The following is a 17,481-nucleotide window of genomic DNA, read 5'->3' on the forward strand; positions in this document are numbered from 1 at the left end:
AGAGAATAGTAGGCAGCCGCACTGACAGTAAGGGGACACTGCAGAGGTGCAGAGCGGCTGCCATTATAGAGGGAGCAGCACAGTGCCTGGACAACTGGTGACACACTCACTGGCAGTGTTTGGTAGCCCCCTACCAAAACGCAGGGCTGTTTCACCAAAACATATGCAGGTATTATTTTATTAGACACTGGGGGTTGTTATTATTATTGCAAATACTGGGGGTTTCCAGTTATGTTTTTTAAACACATTTTCTAGAATGTTCCGTGGGATTGCATCTATACATTCCCTTATACCCCTTGTGGGTCAATCTTGTGGGCCAATCTAAGCAGATGTAAACCTAAGGGCCACACCCTCTCCCTAAAGGACATCCCCCTTTTCACAAGGCCACACCTTCTTTCATGAGGTTTGAGCACCCACCAGCTTAAACATAAATTGACACCTATAATAAGAACACTAGGCATTAATACATGATATAGTCACACAATGTGAGCCAGCGGTCAGGAAGTTGTAAATTAAATAAAGACAAAAGATGTGAGGTAATGTGTGGGCCATATTGTGGGGATGTAATTGAGTAGGATAGCTTATGGAAGCTATGTGGGATGTCCCAGGATTTGATAAGCTTGCCCGAAGAGGTGAGTTTTCAGTGAAAGCTTGAAGTTTTTGAGAATAGAGTTTAACTGCGCATGGGAGGACATTCCACAGAGTGGGTGCAACTCAAAGAATGTCCTGCAATTGTGAATAGGAGAAAATAATGGGGCAGATGTATTAAGCATTAACAAGAGATAAATGCAAGGGTGATAAAGAGAGATAAACGTCCAGCCAATCAGCTCCTTACTGACTTTTTCCAAACATAGCCTGTAACATGACAGTTGCGATGTGATTGGCTGAACGTTTATCTCTCTTTATCACCCTTGCATTTATCTCTTGTTAATGCTTAATACATCTGCCCCATGTGTGGATGAGAAATGCACATCTGACCTATGGAAAGGTCAGATTGAGCAACATTTTCGAGATGAGAGAAGAGCTTTATGATGGTGTCATTTAGTTAATAGGTTTGTGTGTTTTATATTTAATACAATAGAAAACAGGAAACCAGTGCAGGGACTGACAGAGCAAATCAGCAGATCAAAGGAACATTAGCCTTGCAGCTGCAATCAGAATGGATTGTAGTGGGGAGATTCCAGGGCATTTCTAAGCGATCTGACTTAATTTTACTTGATTGCTTAGAAAATACATTTCTCTGTGTGTAGGGGCCATAGCAATAGCAATGCACAGCTCATTGTATTTTTCATATCCTTTTTTATAGTAAAAACTGTGGAGTACACTGCTGCTCACAGACATCATCATCTGAGGTTCATCTTAGAAGACACTTGATATCTTTAACATATACTTCTACATTCCAGCCTCTACAGATTCAACCTATGTGTTTATGGACTTCAGTCATACTAGGTAGTGAAGACATCAGATGCCATTTTGGGTCCAAAATCTAATTTTCAAATGATATGAAACTTAGGGTCCGATTCCGGATCTCTCAACCATCGAATGATTTCTCTCCCCTTAGGCCGCATGCGAGAGAATGTATGTTATCGAAGGGATTTGGTGAAGTGTAAATGTGTGGGGGCCGACCATTCAGCCTGACATTCTTTGAATCATTAATCACATCAGAATGGTCCCCCACTCTGCCCCCATTCACTCTATGTCCCCCAGCCTGCACCCTTCACTGTATTTCCCCCAGCCTGCCCCCATTCACTGTATGTCCCCCAGCCTGCCCCTCCTTCACTGTATGACCCCCATTCACTGTATGTTCCCCACTCTGCACTCATTCACTCTGTCCTCCAGCCTGCCATCAGTGCCTCCATTCATTGTATGTCCCCAAGCCTGACCCTCCTTCACTGTATGACTCCCATTCACTATGTACCCCACTCTGCCCCCATTCACTGTATGTCCCCCAGCCTGTCACTGCTCCCCCTTCTCTGAATGGCCATCACTGCCTCCATTCACTGTATGTCCCCCAGCCTGACCCTTCTTCACTGTAAGTCCCCCACTCTGCCCCCTCCCTTCTCTGTATGTTTCCCAGCCCCTTGTGTGAGCCAGAGGAAGGAGAGGCAAAGCAGGCACTGCAAAGACAGGATATGCTTGGGCTCCCGCTGCTGCTCTCCACCGCTCTGCATGTTACGGGAGCAAGCTTCCCCCTTGCTGCCCCCCTCCCCAAACACTGCTGTCACTGATTGAGGAGTAGGGTGGTATACAATTGCAGCAGTAGGCATAGGACGCCAAACACCTCCTCACTGCCGCAGACAGCAAGGTAAAGGTGAGCTCGCTGGAGCCCCACCTTTAGTGTCCTGTGCTGTGCTTCCCATATCTGATGCTCTGCCCGCTTCCAGCTGGAGGCTAAGGGCCACTTGAAATGACAGCACGGGCCGCAATTGGCCCCCGGGCCTGACTTTGGACATGCCTGGCTTAGACTGTACCACATATAGGGGGTTATTCAGAGTTAATCGCTATTTTGCAAAATCACAATCTTATCGTTGATCGAATTGCATAAGGATCATAGCGCACATGCGCAAGGCCAAATAGCAAAATAAATTGTGAAAGTAATCTCATAGCAATCCCTTTGCAGTTTGACTGACACAATGTCACCGTTTTGAGAGTGTCAGAAGAAATGCAGGCGCACCCAGGCATATTAAGGGAGGGTGTGTGACATCTCCGCAGGCATTGATCAGCCTGTATCTGTCGCAGAGTTGCGGAAGGGTCAGAGATATTCATATTTGCACAGACTGGGAAAGGGTGTATGCTAGAATACCAACTATTTGGTATTCCCCCCGGAGGGGAATATACAAAGCAGTCAAATATGATGCTTTGTAATCCTTGATGTCGTATTCAGTCGTATTGATCCGTATTAGCGGCCGTATATACGGACATTAATGCGAATTCCTATCAGTCAGATCCGTGCAGGCTGCAGTGTGTAAAAAAAAATATAGAAAAATAAATTAATTAATTAAAAAAACAGCGGCCGTAACCAGCACCAGGCTGAAAGAGCCGGGCCGATATTAAAAAAAAATCAAGAAACCAACCAGATAGGGGATCCCCAATTTTTTTTTAAAGCCAGCCCCAGGCAGGCGGGGGGACAAAATGACTAAGGGGTCCCCCGTATTTTAAGAACCAGCCCCAGGCCCATTCAGCCAGCAGGGTAATGCCACAACCGGGGGGAGACTTTTTATACAAGTCCAAAGCATTAACCGTACCCACCAGTCAGCCTGGCCAGGGGTCCTGGGGAAGTGGGGATATCCCCAATAAAGGGGTCCCCCCTCCAGGACTTTTCTGGCCAGGCTCAAGCCTGGTGCTGTCCTCGATGCCCCTGGCATCGAGCTGATTGAAGTGTAAAAAATAGAATAATAAACTATTGTCTTATACTGTGGAACTATGAGTACCAGCAAGCCTCCCCTGCATGCTGGGACTTGGAGAACCACAAGTCCCAGCATGTGGGACATTAAAGGGCCCACTGGCACTTGTAGTTCCACAGTACAAGAAATAGTTAAATAAACACACACTGGCACACATGAAAAATAAAAGTTTAATACATACATTACACATACATACTGATACTTACCTATCTTGAGCCCGTAGGTAGATCCCTGGGTCCGGGGCTCCAGGGCTGCAGAGTCCGGGGTCCGGGGTTCCAGGGCTTCAGGATCCCAAGAAATCCATAGGGGTAACTGTGGAAGAAAATACTACTCACCAAGGTCCTCCGGCGAAGGTCACGTCCTCTTCTTTCCGACATAGTCCAGGTCTTCTTTAAAAAAAAACGCAACTGAACCCGACCAGTACCCGCTCACAGACTAATCGGAGAGACACTGAAGTTTCATCTTCAGCACCTCTCCTCCGAATGATTCTATTGGCCTTCTAGATTAAACTTCAGCGTCCCTACAGTTAGTCCATGAGTGGGTACCGGTCGGGTTCAGTCACGTTTTATTTTAAAGAAGACCTGGACTACTGTCACAAACCGTGGGTCTCAGCCCCATCTGAGACCGCGTCCATTACCTTCCCGGTGGTCAGCGTTGAGAGTAAGGCCTCTGGTCGCTGTTAGTGTCTGGCGAGATGTCCCATGTTTGGCTGGTGCTGACCCGTGTAATCGACATGCCGGCACGCTGGACTCCGCGCGTCATGGGCGCCGCCATGACACATGCGCTCAGCTGACCAGAAGGTCCAATCCCGCTGCTCAGCCAGGGTAACCTTTGACCCACACACCTGCATACCTCTCAGGTATGCTCACTCTTTCCCTGTACTGATTGGTGTTGCTGCAGCTAGCCAATCAGCACGCAGCAGGGGGGATATATTCCGGCCTCTAATCCTCAGTCATTGCCTTGAACTTGTGTTCATCTGATCCCAGTACCTCCTGAGTTCAGCTGTTTCCAAGGCTCCTGGTTATCCGGATTCCCCGTGTACCTCTCGCAGTTCCTGCAGCTACTACCTGGTTTGTCTACCCCAGAAGACTCCTGCTATTCCACTCTGCAGTCGAGTAACTGATTCCTGCTAATCATACTTACCTGGTATACCATCTCCAGAAGTCTCCTGCAGTTCCCATCTTGTAGTTGAGTGATCCCCGACAACCTCGCTGTCGACACCTGTGTTGACACTTTCACACTGTGCCATCTAGAGACTGTTCCACCTGCCAGTGTCTCCAGTGTCATTGCTTATAGTCATCTCCGATTCTCACAGCTCCAGTCCCAGCCTACGTCCAGAGGGCCAGGGCAGGGGGCCGCGACCTGCCTGTCAGACGCAGCCAAGTCCATATCCCCTTGCGGGGGTCCCTGGTGAATACCGCTGGCAGGTTAGACTCCGCGCCTCTGCTTTTGGTCTCCGTCAACACTCTGGTACGCAAGGTCTTTCCCCTGTGCATGTCATACATCAGGCCTCCAGCCTTCCGGTACTCAGCGCCCTCCACTGGTCCACCACGGTCCGAGTCGGGAACACAACAGACCCCAGACCTGACAGTAAGTTCAAGGCCGATGGACTCGGCTCAAGACCCAAGTGTGGGACCAGCGGTTCTCCAAAATGTTGCTGCCAGAATGGAGACCCAAGAAGCCACTCAGCAGCAGGTGATCAAATTCTTGCAGGATGTCTCCAGCAGGTTGGACACCCTGCAGCAGTCCCTGTCGACTTCTATGTCAACTTCCCACGGAGGATCAGCATCACCAGCTCCACCTTCTTGTCTCCAACTGCCAGCACCCACCAAATACGATGGCGACCCCAAGACCTGCAGAGGGTTTATCAATCAGTGCCAAATCCAGTTCGAATTGGTTCCTCATAATTTTCCCACGGCCAGAATTAAAATTGCATATATTGTGTCATTATTAACTGGTTCTGCCCTAAAATGGGTGTCACCTTTATGGGAGAGAGCAGATCCACTGCTGGCGGACTATGACCAATTCATCCAGACCTTTCGCCGCATATTCGATTTGCCAGGTCGACCCGTGTCAGCAGCTACCAACATCCTCCAGATCAAGCAAGGGCCCCGCCCCATGGGGCAGTATGTAATCCACTTTCAAACTCTCGCGTCTGAATTACAGTGGAACAATTAAGCCCTGACAGCTGCCTTCTGGTTAGGAGTCTCTGACCGGATTAAAGATGAGTTGGCATCTCGCGATCTTCCTGACCAATTGGAAGATCTTATATCTCTATGTGTCAAGATTGATCTACGTCTTCGTGAGAGAGGACAAGAAAAACACAAGAAGTTAATTCCCAAAGTTTCTCCCAAGATTCGTTCTGAGTCTCCTACGCGTGAAGAACCAATGCAAGTGGGTAGATCACGACTGACTCCCGAAGAACGTACCCGTAGGCAGCGCAATCGTTTGTGCCTATATTGTGCTGCTCCCAGTCATTTCATTAACAATTGCCCCGAGCGTTCGGGAAACGACCGAGCCTAACCTGTAAGGGAGGAGTCAGGTTGGGTCAAGTGGCTAAGTCTCCTCCAGAATATGACTTTGTTTTGCCCGTATCGTTAGATACCCCTGCCGGTGCCCATTCCAGCACCGCCTTGGCAGATTCCGGTTCAGCCGGGAATTTCATTTCACAAGACCTGGTTACTAAACTGAAGATTCCTATGGAACCGTTATTTCCACATCTAGCTGTTACAGCAGTTGATGGCAGCAGAATTCCAGGCAGTGAGGTTCGTTTCTGTACCAGCCTCCTCACCCTTAGAGTTGGCATGTTGCATCAGGAGCAGATCAAATTTTTCATCATTCCCAAATCTTCTTATGAAATCGTCCTTGGTCTTCCCTGGTTCCGTCTTCATAATCCCAACATCAATTGGAAGACGTTACAGAACGAGCAATGGAGTTCTCATTGCCAACAGCAGTGTATCAAGTCAGTGGTGCCCACTCGTTCAGCCAATGCGAAAGTTCTTCCTGAGCTCCCTGAAGTCTACAGTGAATTCGCTGATGTGTTCTGCGAGCAGTCTGCTGATACTCTGCCTCCTCATCGTAATTGGGACTGTAAAATTGATCTTCTTCCCGGGAAATTTCCTCCTAAAGGTCGAACTTACCCTTTGTCTGTTCCTGAAACTCAAGCCATGTCTGCATACATACAGGAGAATCTTCAAAAAGGTTTTATCCGGCGCTCAAGTTCCCCAGCAGGCGCAGGTTTCTTTTTCGTAAAGAAAAAAGATGGAGGCCTTCGCCCGTGCATCGATTACCGAGGTTTAAACAATATCACAGTCAAGAACAGTTACCCGCTTCCTTTAATTACCGAACTCTTTGACCGAGTGAGGGGTGCCCGAGTCTTCACCAAACTGGATCTCCGTGGGGCATACAATCTGATACGGATCCGTGAAGGCGATGAGTGGAAGACAGCATTTAATACCCGGGATGGTCATTACGAGTACCTGGTAATGCCATTCGGTCTCTGCAATGCTCCAGCAGTCTTCCAGCAATTTGTAAATGAGGTCTTCAGGGACATGCTCTACGTTTGCCTTGTGGTATACCTCGATGACATCCTCATTTTTTCAAAGGACTTATCCTCTCATCGAACCCAGGTCAAAGAGGTATTGTCTCGTCTTCAGCGAAACAGACTGTACGGCAAGATTTCCAAATGTACCTTTGAAGTTCCTTCCGTGCCCTTTCTAGGTTACATCATTTCTGGCTTTGATTTACGTATGGATCCAAAAAAAATTGGAGGCTATTAATGGGTGGTCACAACCCACTTCCCTCAAAGCAGTCCAACGCTTTATAGGGTTTTCCAACTACTACAGGAAATTCATTCGAGGCTTCTCCACACTGATTGCACCCATTACCGCACTCACCAAGAAAGGGGCTAATCCAGCCAGCTGGCCTCCAGAAGCCGTCGCAGCCTTCCAGTTTTTAAAGCAAGCCTTTGTCACCGCTCCTATCCTGTCTCAGCCCGATGTCGACCAGCCCTTTTTTCTTGAGGTGGATGCCTCTAACATAGGAGTAGGTGCTGTACTATCCCAGAAAAACAGTGATGAAAAACTCCACCCCTGTGGGTTCTTCTCTCGCAAGTTTCTTCCAGCAGAAAGAAATTATTCCATTGGAGATCAAGAATTGCTTGCCATCAAACTATCCCTCGAAGAATGGAGATATTTATTGGAAGGTGCCAAGTTCCCCGTGACGATCTTCACAGATCATAAAAACCTGTTATACCTCCAGTCTGCCCAGTGTATGAATCCTCGACAGGCTCGTTGGTCCTTGTTTTTCTCTCGTTTCTCTTTCAAATTATTATACCGTCCAGGCACCCAGAATGTAAAAGCTGATACTTTATCTCGTTCCATGGAAGAAGATTCAGATCTGCAGGAGAGTCGGCCCATTCTTGATCCCATCCCTTTTGCTCCCACACAAGTATCGCCTGTGCCTCCTCCTGGTAAAATCTTCATTCCCACTGAACTTCGTCAGAAACTACTCTCCTGGGCACACAAGTCATTATTTTCTGGGCATCCTGGCGCCCAGGGGACATTAAAAATTCTTCAGAGATCCTACTGGTGGCCGCAGATTGGCAAGGAAGTGAAGGAGTTTGTGGCCTCATGTCCAGAGTGTGCACAGCACAAAGTGTCCCGACAAGCTCCAGCCGGTCAGCTCCATCCCTTGTCTATTCCATCCCGTCCCTGGACTCACATTTCGATGGACTTTATCTGCGACTTACCCAAATCTCAAGAGTACAACACCATATGGGTAATAGTTGACAGATTTTCCAAGATGGCCCGATTCATTCCATTGCCCGGGCTACCATCCGCTCCTAGTCTGGCTCAGCTGTTTGTACAACATATCTTCAAAAGTCATGGTTTGCCTAGTGAAATTGTATCCGATCGTGGGGTACAATTTGTAGCACGGTTTTGGAGAGCTCTGTCTGATGCATTCCAAATAAAATTAAAGTTTTCTTCAGGCTATCACCCCCAGTCCAACGGCCAGACAGAAAGGGTAAACCAGGATCTGGAGACCTTCCTACGTCTTTATGTATCATCCTCTCAAGATGACTGGTCTAGACTCCTTCCATGGGCTGAATTTGCCCATAACTTCAGGTACCACACAACCACTGGTCATTCCCCTTTCTTTACAGTTTATGGTCAACATCCCCGGGCCCCCAATTTTGAAGCGTTACCTGCGATAGATGTACCTGCAGCCGCAGCAGCTGTTAACCATTTCTCTCAAATCTGGAGCGAGGTTCATTCCAACATCAAGAAAGCTTCAAAAAGGTACAAGTTCTTTGCAGATCGCAAGAGAAGAGCTGTTCCTGAATTGTGTCCAGGGGATAGAGTTTGGCTTTCCACACGGAATCTCAGGCTGAGAGTTCCTTCTATGAAATTTGCTCCCAGATTTATCGGCCCTTATACTATTATACAGAGGATCAATCCTGTGGCGTATAAGTTGAAGTTGCCCAAATCTTTACGCATTCCCAACTCGTTTCACATCTCTTTGTTACGTCCTCTCATCCTGAATCGCTTCCATACTTCCTCCCCATCACTACCCAAAGTCCAAACCAGCAGGGGAGTAGAATTCGAGATAAACAAAATCATTGATTCTCGTCGGAGGTATGGGCGTCTCCAATACCTCATTGATTGGAGAGGATATGGTCCTGAGGAGAGGAGTTGGGCAGATGCGGAAGATGTGCATGCCCCCCGATTACTCAAGATGTTTTACGAAGAGAACCCGTCCAAGCCTAAAGGGTGTTCGGTGCCCACCCTAAAAGGGGGGAGTACTGTCACAAACCGTGGGTCTCAGCCCCGTCTGAGACCGCGTCCATTAACTTCCCGGTGGTCAGCGTTGAGAGTAAGGCCTCTGGTCGCTGTTAGTGTCTGGCGAGATGTCCCATGTTTGGCTGGTGCTGACCCGTGTAATCGACATGCCGGCACGCTGGACTCCGCGCGTCATGGGCGCCGCCATGACACATGCGCTCAGCTGACCAGAAGGTCCAATCCCGCTGCTCAGCCAGGGTAACCTTTGACCCACACACCTGCATACCTCTCAGGTATGCTCACTCTTTCCCTGTACTGATTGGTGTTGCTGCAGCTAGCCAATCAGCACGCAGCAGGGGGGATATATTCCGGCCTCTAATCCTCAGTCATTGCCTTGAACTTGTGTTCATCTGATCCCAGTACCTCCTGAGTTCAGCTGTTTCCAAGGCTCCTGGTTATCCGGATTCCCCGTGTACCTCTCGCAGTTCCTGCAGCTACTACCTGGTTTGTCATCCCCAGAAGACTCCTGCTATTCCACTCTGCAGTCGAGTAACTGATTCCTGCTAATCATACTTACCTGGTATACCATCTCCAGAAGCCTCCTGCAGTTACCATCTTGTAGTTGAGTGATCCCCGACGACCTCGCTGTCGACACCTGTGTTGACACTTTCACACGGTGCCATCTAGAGACTGTTCCACCTGCCAGTGTCTCCAGTGTCATTGCTTACAGTCACCTCCGATACTCACAGCTCCAGTCCCAGCCTACGTCCAGAGAGCCAGGGCAGGGGGCCGCGACCTGCCTGTCAGACGCAGCCAAGTCCATATCCCCTTGCGGGGGTCCCTGGTGAATACCGCTGGCAGCTTAGACTCCGCGCCTCTGCTTTTGGTCTCCGTCAACACTCTGGTACGCAAGGTCTTTCCCCTGTGCATGTCATACATCAGGCCTCCAGCCTTCCGGTACTCAGCGCCCTCCACTGGTCCACCACGGTCCGAGTCAGGAACACAACAGACCCCAGACCTGACAACTACGGCGGAAAGAAGAGGACGTAATCTTTGCTGGAGGACCTTGGTGAGTAGGATTTTCATCCACTGGTACCCCTATGGCAGGCATTCCCAACCATGGTTATCAAGGCACACCAACAGTGCAGGTTTTGTAGATATCCAGGTTCGAGCACAGGTGACTTAATTAGTATCTGAGGGATTCTGATTAAACCATCTGTGCTGAAGCCTGGATATCACTAAAACCTGCACTGTTGGTGTGCCTTGAGGACCGTGGTTGGGAATGCCTGCCCAATGGAGTTCTTCGGATCCTGAAGCTCTGGAGCCCCGGACTATGCTGGGACTTGTGGTTCTCCAAGTCCCAGCATACGGGGGAGGATTGCTGGGACCCATAGTTCCACAGTATAAGACAATAGTTTATTATTCTATATTTTACACGTCAATCAGCTCGATGACAGCACCAGGCTTCAGCCTGGCCAGGTAAATCCTGCAGGGGGGGACCCCCTTTATTGCAGAGGTCCCCACTTCCCCAAGATCCCTGGCCAGGCTGACTGGTGGGTAGGGTTAATGCTTTGGCGGGGGGACTTGAATAAAAATTCTCCTCCTGGGTGTGGCATTACCCTTCTGGCTGAATGGGCCTGGGGCTGGTTCTTAAAATACAGGGGACCCCTAGTTATTTTGTCTCCCGTGTTTTGGGAACCAGCCCCGGCCCTGGAGCCTGGGGCTGGTTTAAAAAAAATCGGGGAACCCCTGTCTGGTTGGTTTCCTGATTTTTTTAATACCAGCCCCGGCTCTTTCAGCCTGGTGCTGGTTACGGCCGTGGGGGAGACCCCCACAGCCTTAAATTGAAGTCTATTTTCCTGGCATATCTACCACTACGGCCGAAATACGCTAATTAGTGGCCGTATTTTCAATACGGCCACTTAGTAAATTAGGAATCACTATTCTTTTGAATGGTGATTCCTATTCATATTTTCCGATGGCGCAAACATTCGTATTTGTAAATACAAATATGAATGTGCCAAAAATACGAATATGAATATGTGTATTTTTGGCATAGTAAATGCCAAAAATACGAATACGCCTAAAAAAATCGTATTTTACTATGCAAATATGAATTTTTTAGACGTATTTGCCTTAGTGAATTTCCCCCACAGAGTCTAAACAAGCAGTTTTCTTCCAAAATCCTTTCTTTATTTGGCCTAATGCATCTCTCTTTATTGCCAGTGCAACAAATACCATATGGTGAATTTTGCAGATTTAGCTCACAATAAAGATTTATGGGTTCGTTTTTTGTCATTCCCTTTTATAGAATAACTCAGTTGCAGAAAATTTTAGCCTGAAGCACTAATATTCCCATTTGGCCATTGTGCTTATTTGCAACACATCAGATAATGCAAAATGTCAAATGCTATTAAAACAGCAGATTTCTTTTTTAATCTGGTTTAGTAACACTTTGCAGTGAACAGAGCAATCCCAATGTACTGTGTGACTTGTTCAATTGCAAAGGTATGTTACTGTGGTTATTCTGAACTGCATATGGGAGAGCACTAAAAATTTCTCTTCAAAGACTGCAAACTTAGGGGGTGATTTAATTGTATTTGCTGAAAAGCAAGTTTGGTCTGGGGACTAATGTTTCGGATCTACTCATGTGTATCGGCAAATATACACATATGCAGGTCCGCTGTGCAAACTCCTTCACCAAGTATCACATGCACCAAGGCTTCCCACAGAGGGGGGTGGGTAAAGGGGGCTGTTGCATGGGAACAATAAGCTTTCCTGGGCATGCCCACAAGAATCGTGGGTGCGCCCAGAAAAACGATGGGCATCCCAATGCAAACACAGTGGGTCGAAGCGTGCACAGGGCTGGCAGCTGCTTCACATGATGTCAGTGCTCTCCACGATTTTGTCCATCTCCGAGGCAAATAAAAAAGTTAGCCTACACTGACTTTTATACCCCTTTCGGATTGCACCTAATTACCAGGTTCATGCCAGTTTTACCCGGTAATAGGTGCGATCTGAAAAAGCTTACCGGGTCTAGCAACCAGAGGCGTAGGGAGGGTGGAGCCGGCGGAGCACCAGCTCCGGGCGCAGAGACATCAAATGGCGCCGGAACCGTGCAGCCTGCTCCCCCGCTCCCTCCCTGCACTGCCCGATCCCACTCCTCCCCCCTCACCTATGAGTGCAGCGGCAGCGCTGCCTGACGCCATTCACAGCCCCGTGCAGTCTGTTTGGCTGCCGGGAGCTGCGTCTTGTTAGATTGAGTGACAGGGTGCTGCTGGGCTGGCTGAAGGTAGGGGGTGCTGTTTAAAGAGGCAGCCTATACAGTAGTTCCTCCCAGGCAGTGCTCCGTGGCTGTGCTCTGTGAGAGAGCAAGCAAGCCAGGAGAGGGGAGAAGCAGCTAACGTGGATGGTTTATGCTTGGGGGCTCAGGGGTTGTCCTGATGTTTGAGGGTGGAGGGTGTATGCTATGTTTACATATTGTGCATGTGTATGTATGGTATGTGTGTGTACATGATGTATGTATGTGTACATGATGTGTGTGTGTGTATGGTATGTGTGTGTTTTCCTGATGTATGTACTGTATGCTTGCATGTGTCTGTTGTGTACATGTGTGTATGTATGCTATGTTTGTACATAATGTGTGTACATGATGTGTATGTAAGGTATGTGTGTACATGATGTATGTATGCTATATGTGTGTTTGTGTGTGTGTAAATAATGGATGGTATGTGTACATGATGTGTGCAGGTATAGTATGTATCGTATATGTGTGTGTGTATGTAGGTTATGTATGTGTATGTACATGGTGTGTGTGTGTGTGTGTATGAATGGTATGTATGTATTATGTATGTAGGTACGTGTACATAATGTGTGTATGCTATGTGTGTGTGTGTGTACATAATGTGTGTACATGATGTGTGTGGGTATTTGTGTATCTATAGTTATGTGCATGTACAGAAACCCACCCATGAAAACCCTGCGTTGGCCCCTGCTCCCAGGAGTGCAGCGGCAGCGCTGCCCGACCCCACTCAGTGAAGCCACAGCGTGTGCAGCTCTGCTAAGAGTGCAGACCCAGAACATCCACAGTGCGGACAGCGCTGCCTGACCCCCCCTCCTAAACAGAGCAGCGGATCCCCCCCCCCCCCCCCAGTCAAGCGGCGGGCTGGCACTGGGGAGCAGGGGATAATGAGGCAAGCAGCGGCCAGTGGACGGACCAGTAGCTGAGCAGTGGATGGTGCTGAGAACCAGGAGACCCACAGATGCTGGTGAGAAGACTTGCCTCCCATACTCTGTTCCCCTGTCATTTCATCCCAATTATCTAACTCCCTCTTGCCCCTTATCACAGCCCCTCCACCACCTCACCCTCTCTATTGCCCCTGTTGTCTCACCCCCCCCCCCAATCACCTCGCCCCTTTTCCCAACCAAGCACCTTACCCTCCCTATCACTCCCCTGTCGCCTCACCCCCTCTCACCTAACCCCCTTTCACCTCTTCTTCCATTACCTTACTTATTCGCCCCCTGGCACTTCACCCTGTATCACACCCCCCTCTTGTGCCGTCACCTCACCCTTCTCTAACCTCTTCCCCACACCATCTTTCCTCTTTTTATCTCTCTTCCCATCCCCTTTTCTCTCTCCTGTTCTCCCACCCACTCTGTCTCCCTCTCTCTCCCCTGCTGTCCACCCCCCCACCGCTGTCTCCTCTCTCCTTACTCTCTCCGACTTGCCACCTCTCTTTCTCTCAACCCTCACTCACCAACCCCCCCCCCCCATCTGTGGCTTTATGTGTAATGGGTATTATAAAGTTTGCTAAAATGTGCAATGGGCATTACGGTGTGTGGTATAATGTTAGGCTGCGTCCCCCAAGAGCCCCGCCTACTACAAATCGGGGAGGGGAGCGCAAAACATGCCCTTGCTCCGGGCACCGTGGCACCTAGCTACACCACTGCTAGCAACCGGGCAGCGACCCAGCATTACAAACTGGAAAAAAAAGTATGGTTCGTACCGATTCATTGCCGTGCAATGTAAATGGGTTTACCCGTTAGAGCGACCTGGTTCCCATTCACACTGATGGAGGAGGCAGTGCTTGGAGCAACATCAGATCCAAGCCCTGCCTCCTCCCCTGATGATGGCGAACTGGCAATATTGTCAAGTTGCCAAAGGGACGTGAAGACAGCAAAATGCCGATTCACTTCGGGACTGAACCACTTCAAAGTCGGAAAAGCTGGGTGCGCCCAGAAAAACGCCAGGCGTCCCCATGCCAACGAAGGCAGGTGGCTGTCTGCCAGGGGTGGGGGGTTGACATCACAGGACTCAGACGGCCACCCTGTTCTCAGACCCTGACAGCGCAAATATAAGTCAATCAAGACTGACTTATATTTGTCAACAGGGGAAAATGTATTTGATGGTTGGCAACATCCAATCGCAATGCGGCAGCGACGTTCAGACAGGGACGGGAATTCACTTGCCCAGCGGGCGGTGTTAAATGACTCGCTAAGCAGCGATTTCTTTGTTTCTTCAGTGAGTCAACAAGAATCAGGCCCATAGGGTAGACATACCTCCCAACTTTTGAAGTTGGGAGGTCGGGGAGGGGGCGTGGCCTCGAGAAAAGGGGGCGTGGCCTCACGGGGTGACGCGAACTCCGGCCACGCCCCCGTTTTCGCCGCTCGTCGGCGCTGAATAGATGCTGTGCGCATGCGCACAGCGTCTATTCTCGGCAAGCTGGGGGGGCTCCCAATTGTCCCCCCCACCGCGGGACAATGGCGGCTCCGGGCGGGACGCCGGAACGTCCCCGAATATCGGGACGTTCCCGCGGAAATCGTGACAGTTGGGAGGTATGGTGTATACTGCTACTGTGGGTTAAATACATTACTAATGAATAGAACAATGAGAAAGCAGTGTTAATGTAATTATTACTTTAACCAGCAGATGGAGACCAAGATCTCTTCCAGGAAATATTCAGTTGTTGTTAATAAGCATATTATGGAATAATACCCCTTTCACATCGCACTTTTAAAACGGTATATTGCCGTTTTTTTTCCATTTAAAAACGTTTAAGGCTGCAATGTAAAAGTGCCAGAGTTGATTTACCGGTTAAAGTTAACCGGTATTTCAACACGGTTAAAAAGCAGAGTCCTACACGGTTCAAAGACGTTTTTTTGGCAGTTTGAACAGCTCTATTTCAATGGCTTGAAACGTGTCCCTTGGGGGTTAAACGGGTTGAATGTTTGAATGGTATTAAATAATTTTTAAAACGGTTTTCACCTGCAATGTGAAAGGTCTCAAGGCTCAGACCCGTTTTAAAGTCCCATTTAAGAATACCGTGTCATTACCCATTTCTGCAATGTGAAAGCAGTATTAGAGGATTGCATTTGTTTACTGTTTTTAGATTAAATTCAGTTTCGGTTTCTTTGCAATACACTAATATAATGATGTGGCTCATCATTTTATAGTTTTCATTCAATAACGTGCCATTATCAAGAAGTAGAAATGTTGATCTCCTGGCTTTAACGCAGAATGCTGCACTGGTATCCGCACTTGTGTAAAATAAATATGTATTGTTCCAGTTTTCCAGGAGTTCAAAGTACAGTAATGGCTGATGTATACACTTTTCGGTCTCAGAATGATGAGAAATGGTACCAACTTGAATGCTCATTCCATAAATTCTTACTTTGTCTGCAGATTATTAATACAAACATAAAGCATCATCCCTAATATCAACCCCATATGTAATTCAGGGTTGCCGACCCTCCCGGAATTTGCGGGAGTCTCCCGAAAATCGGGTCCTTCCTCCCGGCCCCCGGAAGGGTGGGCAACCCTCCCGGAATCATGGGGAACCCCACTGAGCCCCCCGATCCCGGCATTTATATGCCGCAATCTGCGGGTCTCAGGGGAGGGGGCGGAGCTAAAACGGCACAATCGTGTCATTTTAGCCCCGCCCCCTCCATGGATACCAGTTATTTCGGCTATTTGTCGTAATGGGGGCAGGGCTTAATGATGTCACAGTTAAGCCCCGCCCCCAAAACTCGTAATGCAAAATTCCTCTCCGGGCTTCTCCCGGAGAGGATTTTTTGAAAGTCGGCAACCCTGATGTAATTGTACTTTTTTTTTAAATCATACAGTATTTGCATACCTCCCAACTTTCTCAAGCCCTTTCTTAGTGTCTAGTCACCACTGCTCATGCTGCAGGGAAGACTTCCAACTCCCCCCACTCCACCAAAGAAACACTGCCAGCCCCTGGTGGAATGAGGGACTATCCCCCAAAAAAGGGACAGTCCAGCGAAAATTGGGACAGTTGGGAGTTAAAACATCTGTAAACAATGTGTTTGTATGTCCAGTGCAAGAAAAAAACCTGTGGAGGCCCCCGACTCAGTCGAACTCTCAGGGCCCCCCGCCCACCCAAATGATAACCTAATACATGTTCAAATCTCGGGCCCACAGCAAATTAAATTGAAATGGCGCAGTAGGTGTCTGTAGGAGACAGGAGCCACCTGTAGGAATTTACTAGATCTGAGTGCTGCTTTGAGGATGCAACCACACATCAACATCGTGACCGATGGTCGTAGTTCACAATGGTTAAAGGCACCATCAGTTTTATGTACAATTATAAATGATGCCCTTTGCCTAATGTAAAGTACAGCTTTAACAATACTAAAGTGCATCGTGTTTTACTGATAGTCCCATGAGTAATTGAAGTTTTAAATGAGTAAAAGAAGCAATATAATAAAAGTGATGGGAGATTGGACTGTTAAAGTGGTGCTTATTTGTCTGCCTTGTATGCTATATGACCATAAAATAAATCATATAACTTTTTTTCCTCACAGAATTCTGCATCAGGACATTATGAAAAAGCATTGCTTGCCATCTGTGCTGGGGATGGACAAGACTACTGAGACCACCGAGACCCAAACTAACTAGACACCATTACATTAAGGATACATTGAATAACATTGCTTGCCTTTGCTGAAATGATCACAGAGCTCACAATGGATTAATTCAATCAGAAAATTATAATCACACAATTGTTGATTTTAATAAGGAGAGAAAAATAGAAATAATAAGTTACACAAAGGATGTGCCTGTTTTGAAAGCCAAATAAATGTATAACTTGTACCTCAAAGTTGTTATTGATATTTTGGAAACGTTTGCTTGCTTACTGTGTCTACCAACCCGTTACTCTACTTGATACATATTTCTAAACTTTTACAAAGGATGCAGTGCAGAATGTTACGTAATGTGTAAGGGGCATTAATGTGTGTGTGTGTGTGGCATAATGTATAAGGGGCATTAATGTGTA

The 17,481-nt window shown here is 48.0% G+C and overlaps 1 protein-coding gene across 2 annotated transcripts in view; it reads left to right on the top strand.

Annotated features, from left to right (window-relative positions):
- Positions 1-17,271, top strand: part of ANXA10 (annexin A10) — a 70,346-nt gene extending 53,075 nt beyond the window's left edge. For both annotated transcript variants that reach the window (XM_083157066.1, XM_083157073.1), the window contains exon 13: positions 17,009-17,271. In XM_083157066.1, the coding sequence (XP_083013192.1) occupies positions 17,009-17,077 (69 nt within the window). In that variant the 3' untranslated portion in view covers positions 17,078-17,271. The remainder of the gene's footprint in view (positions 1-17,008) is intronic.
- Positions 17,272-17,481: the final 210 nt, after the last annotated feature.

Source organism: Crinia signifera, chromosome 1 (genome assembly GCF_055691185.1).
Source record: "Crinia signifera chromosome 1, ASM5569118v1, whole genome shotgun sequence".
In the NCBI taxonomy this organism is placed as follows: Eukaryota; Metazoa; Chordata; class Amphibia; order Anura; family Myobatrachidae; genus Crinia; species Crinia signifera.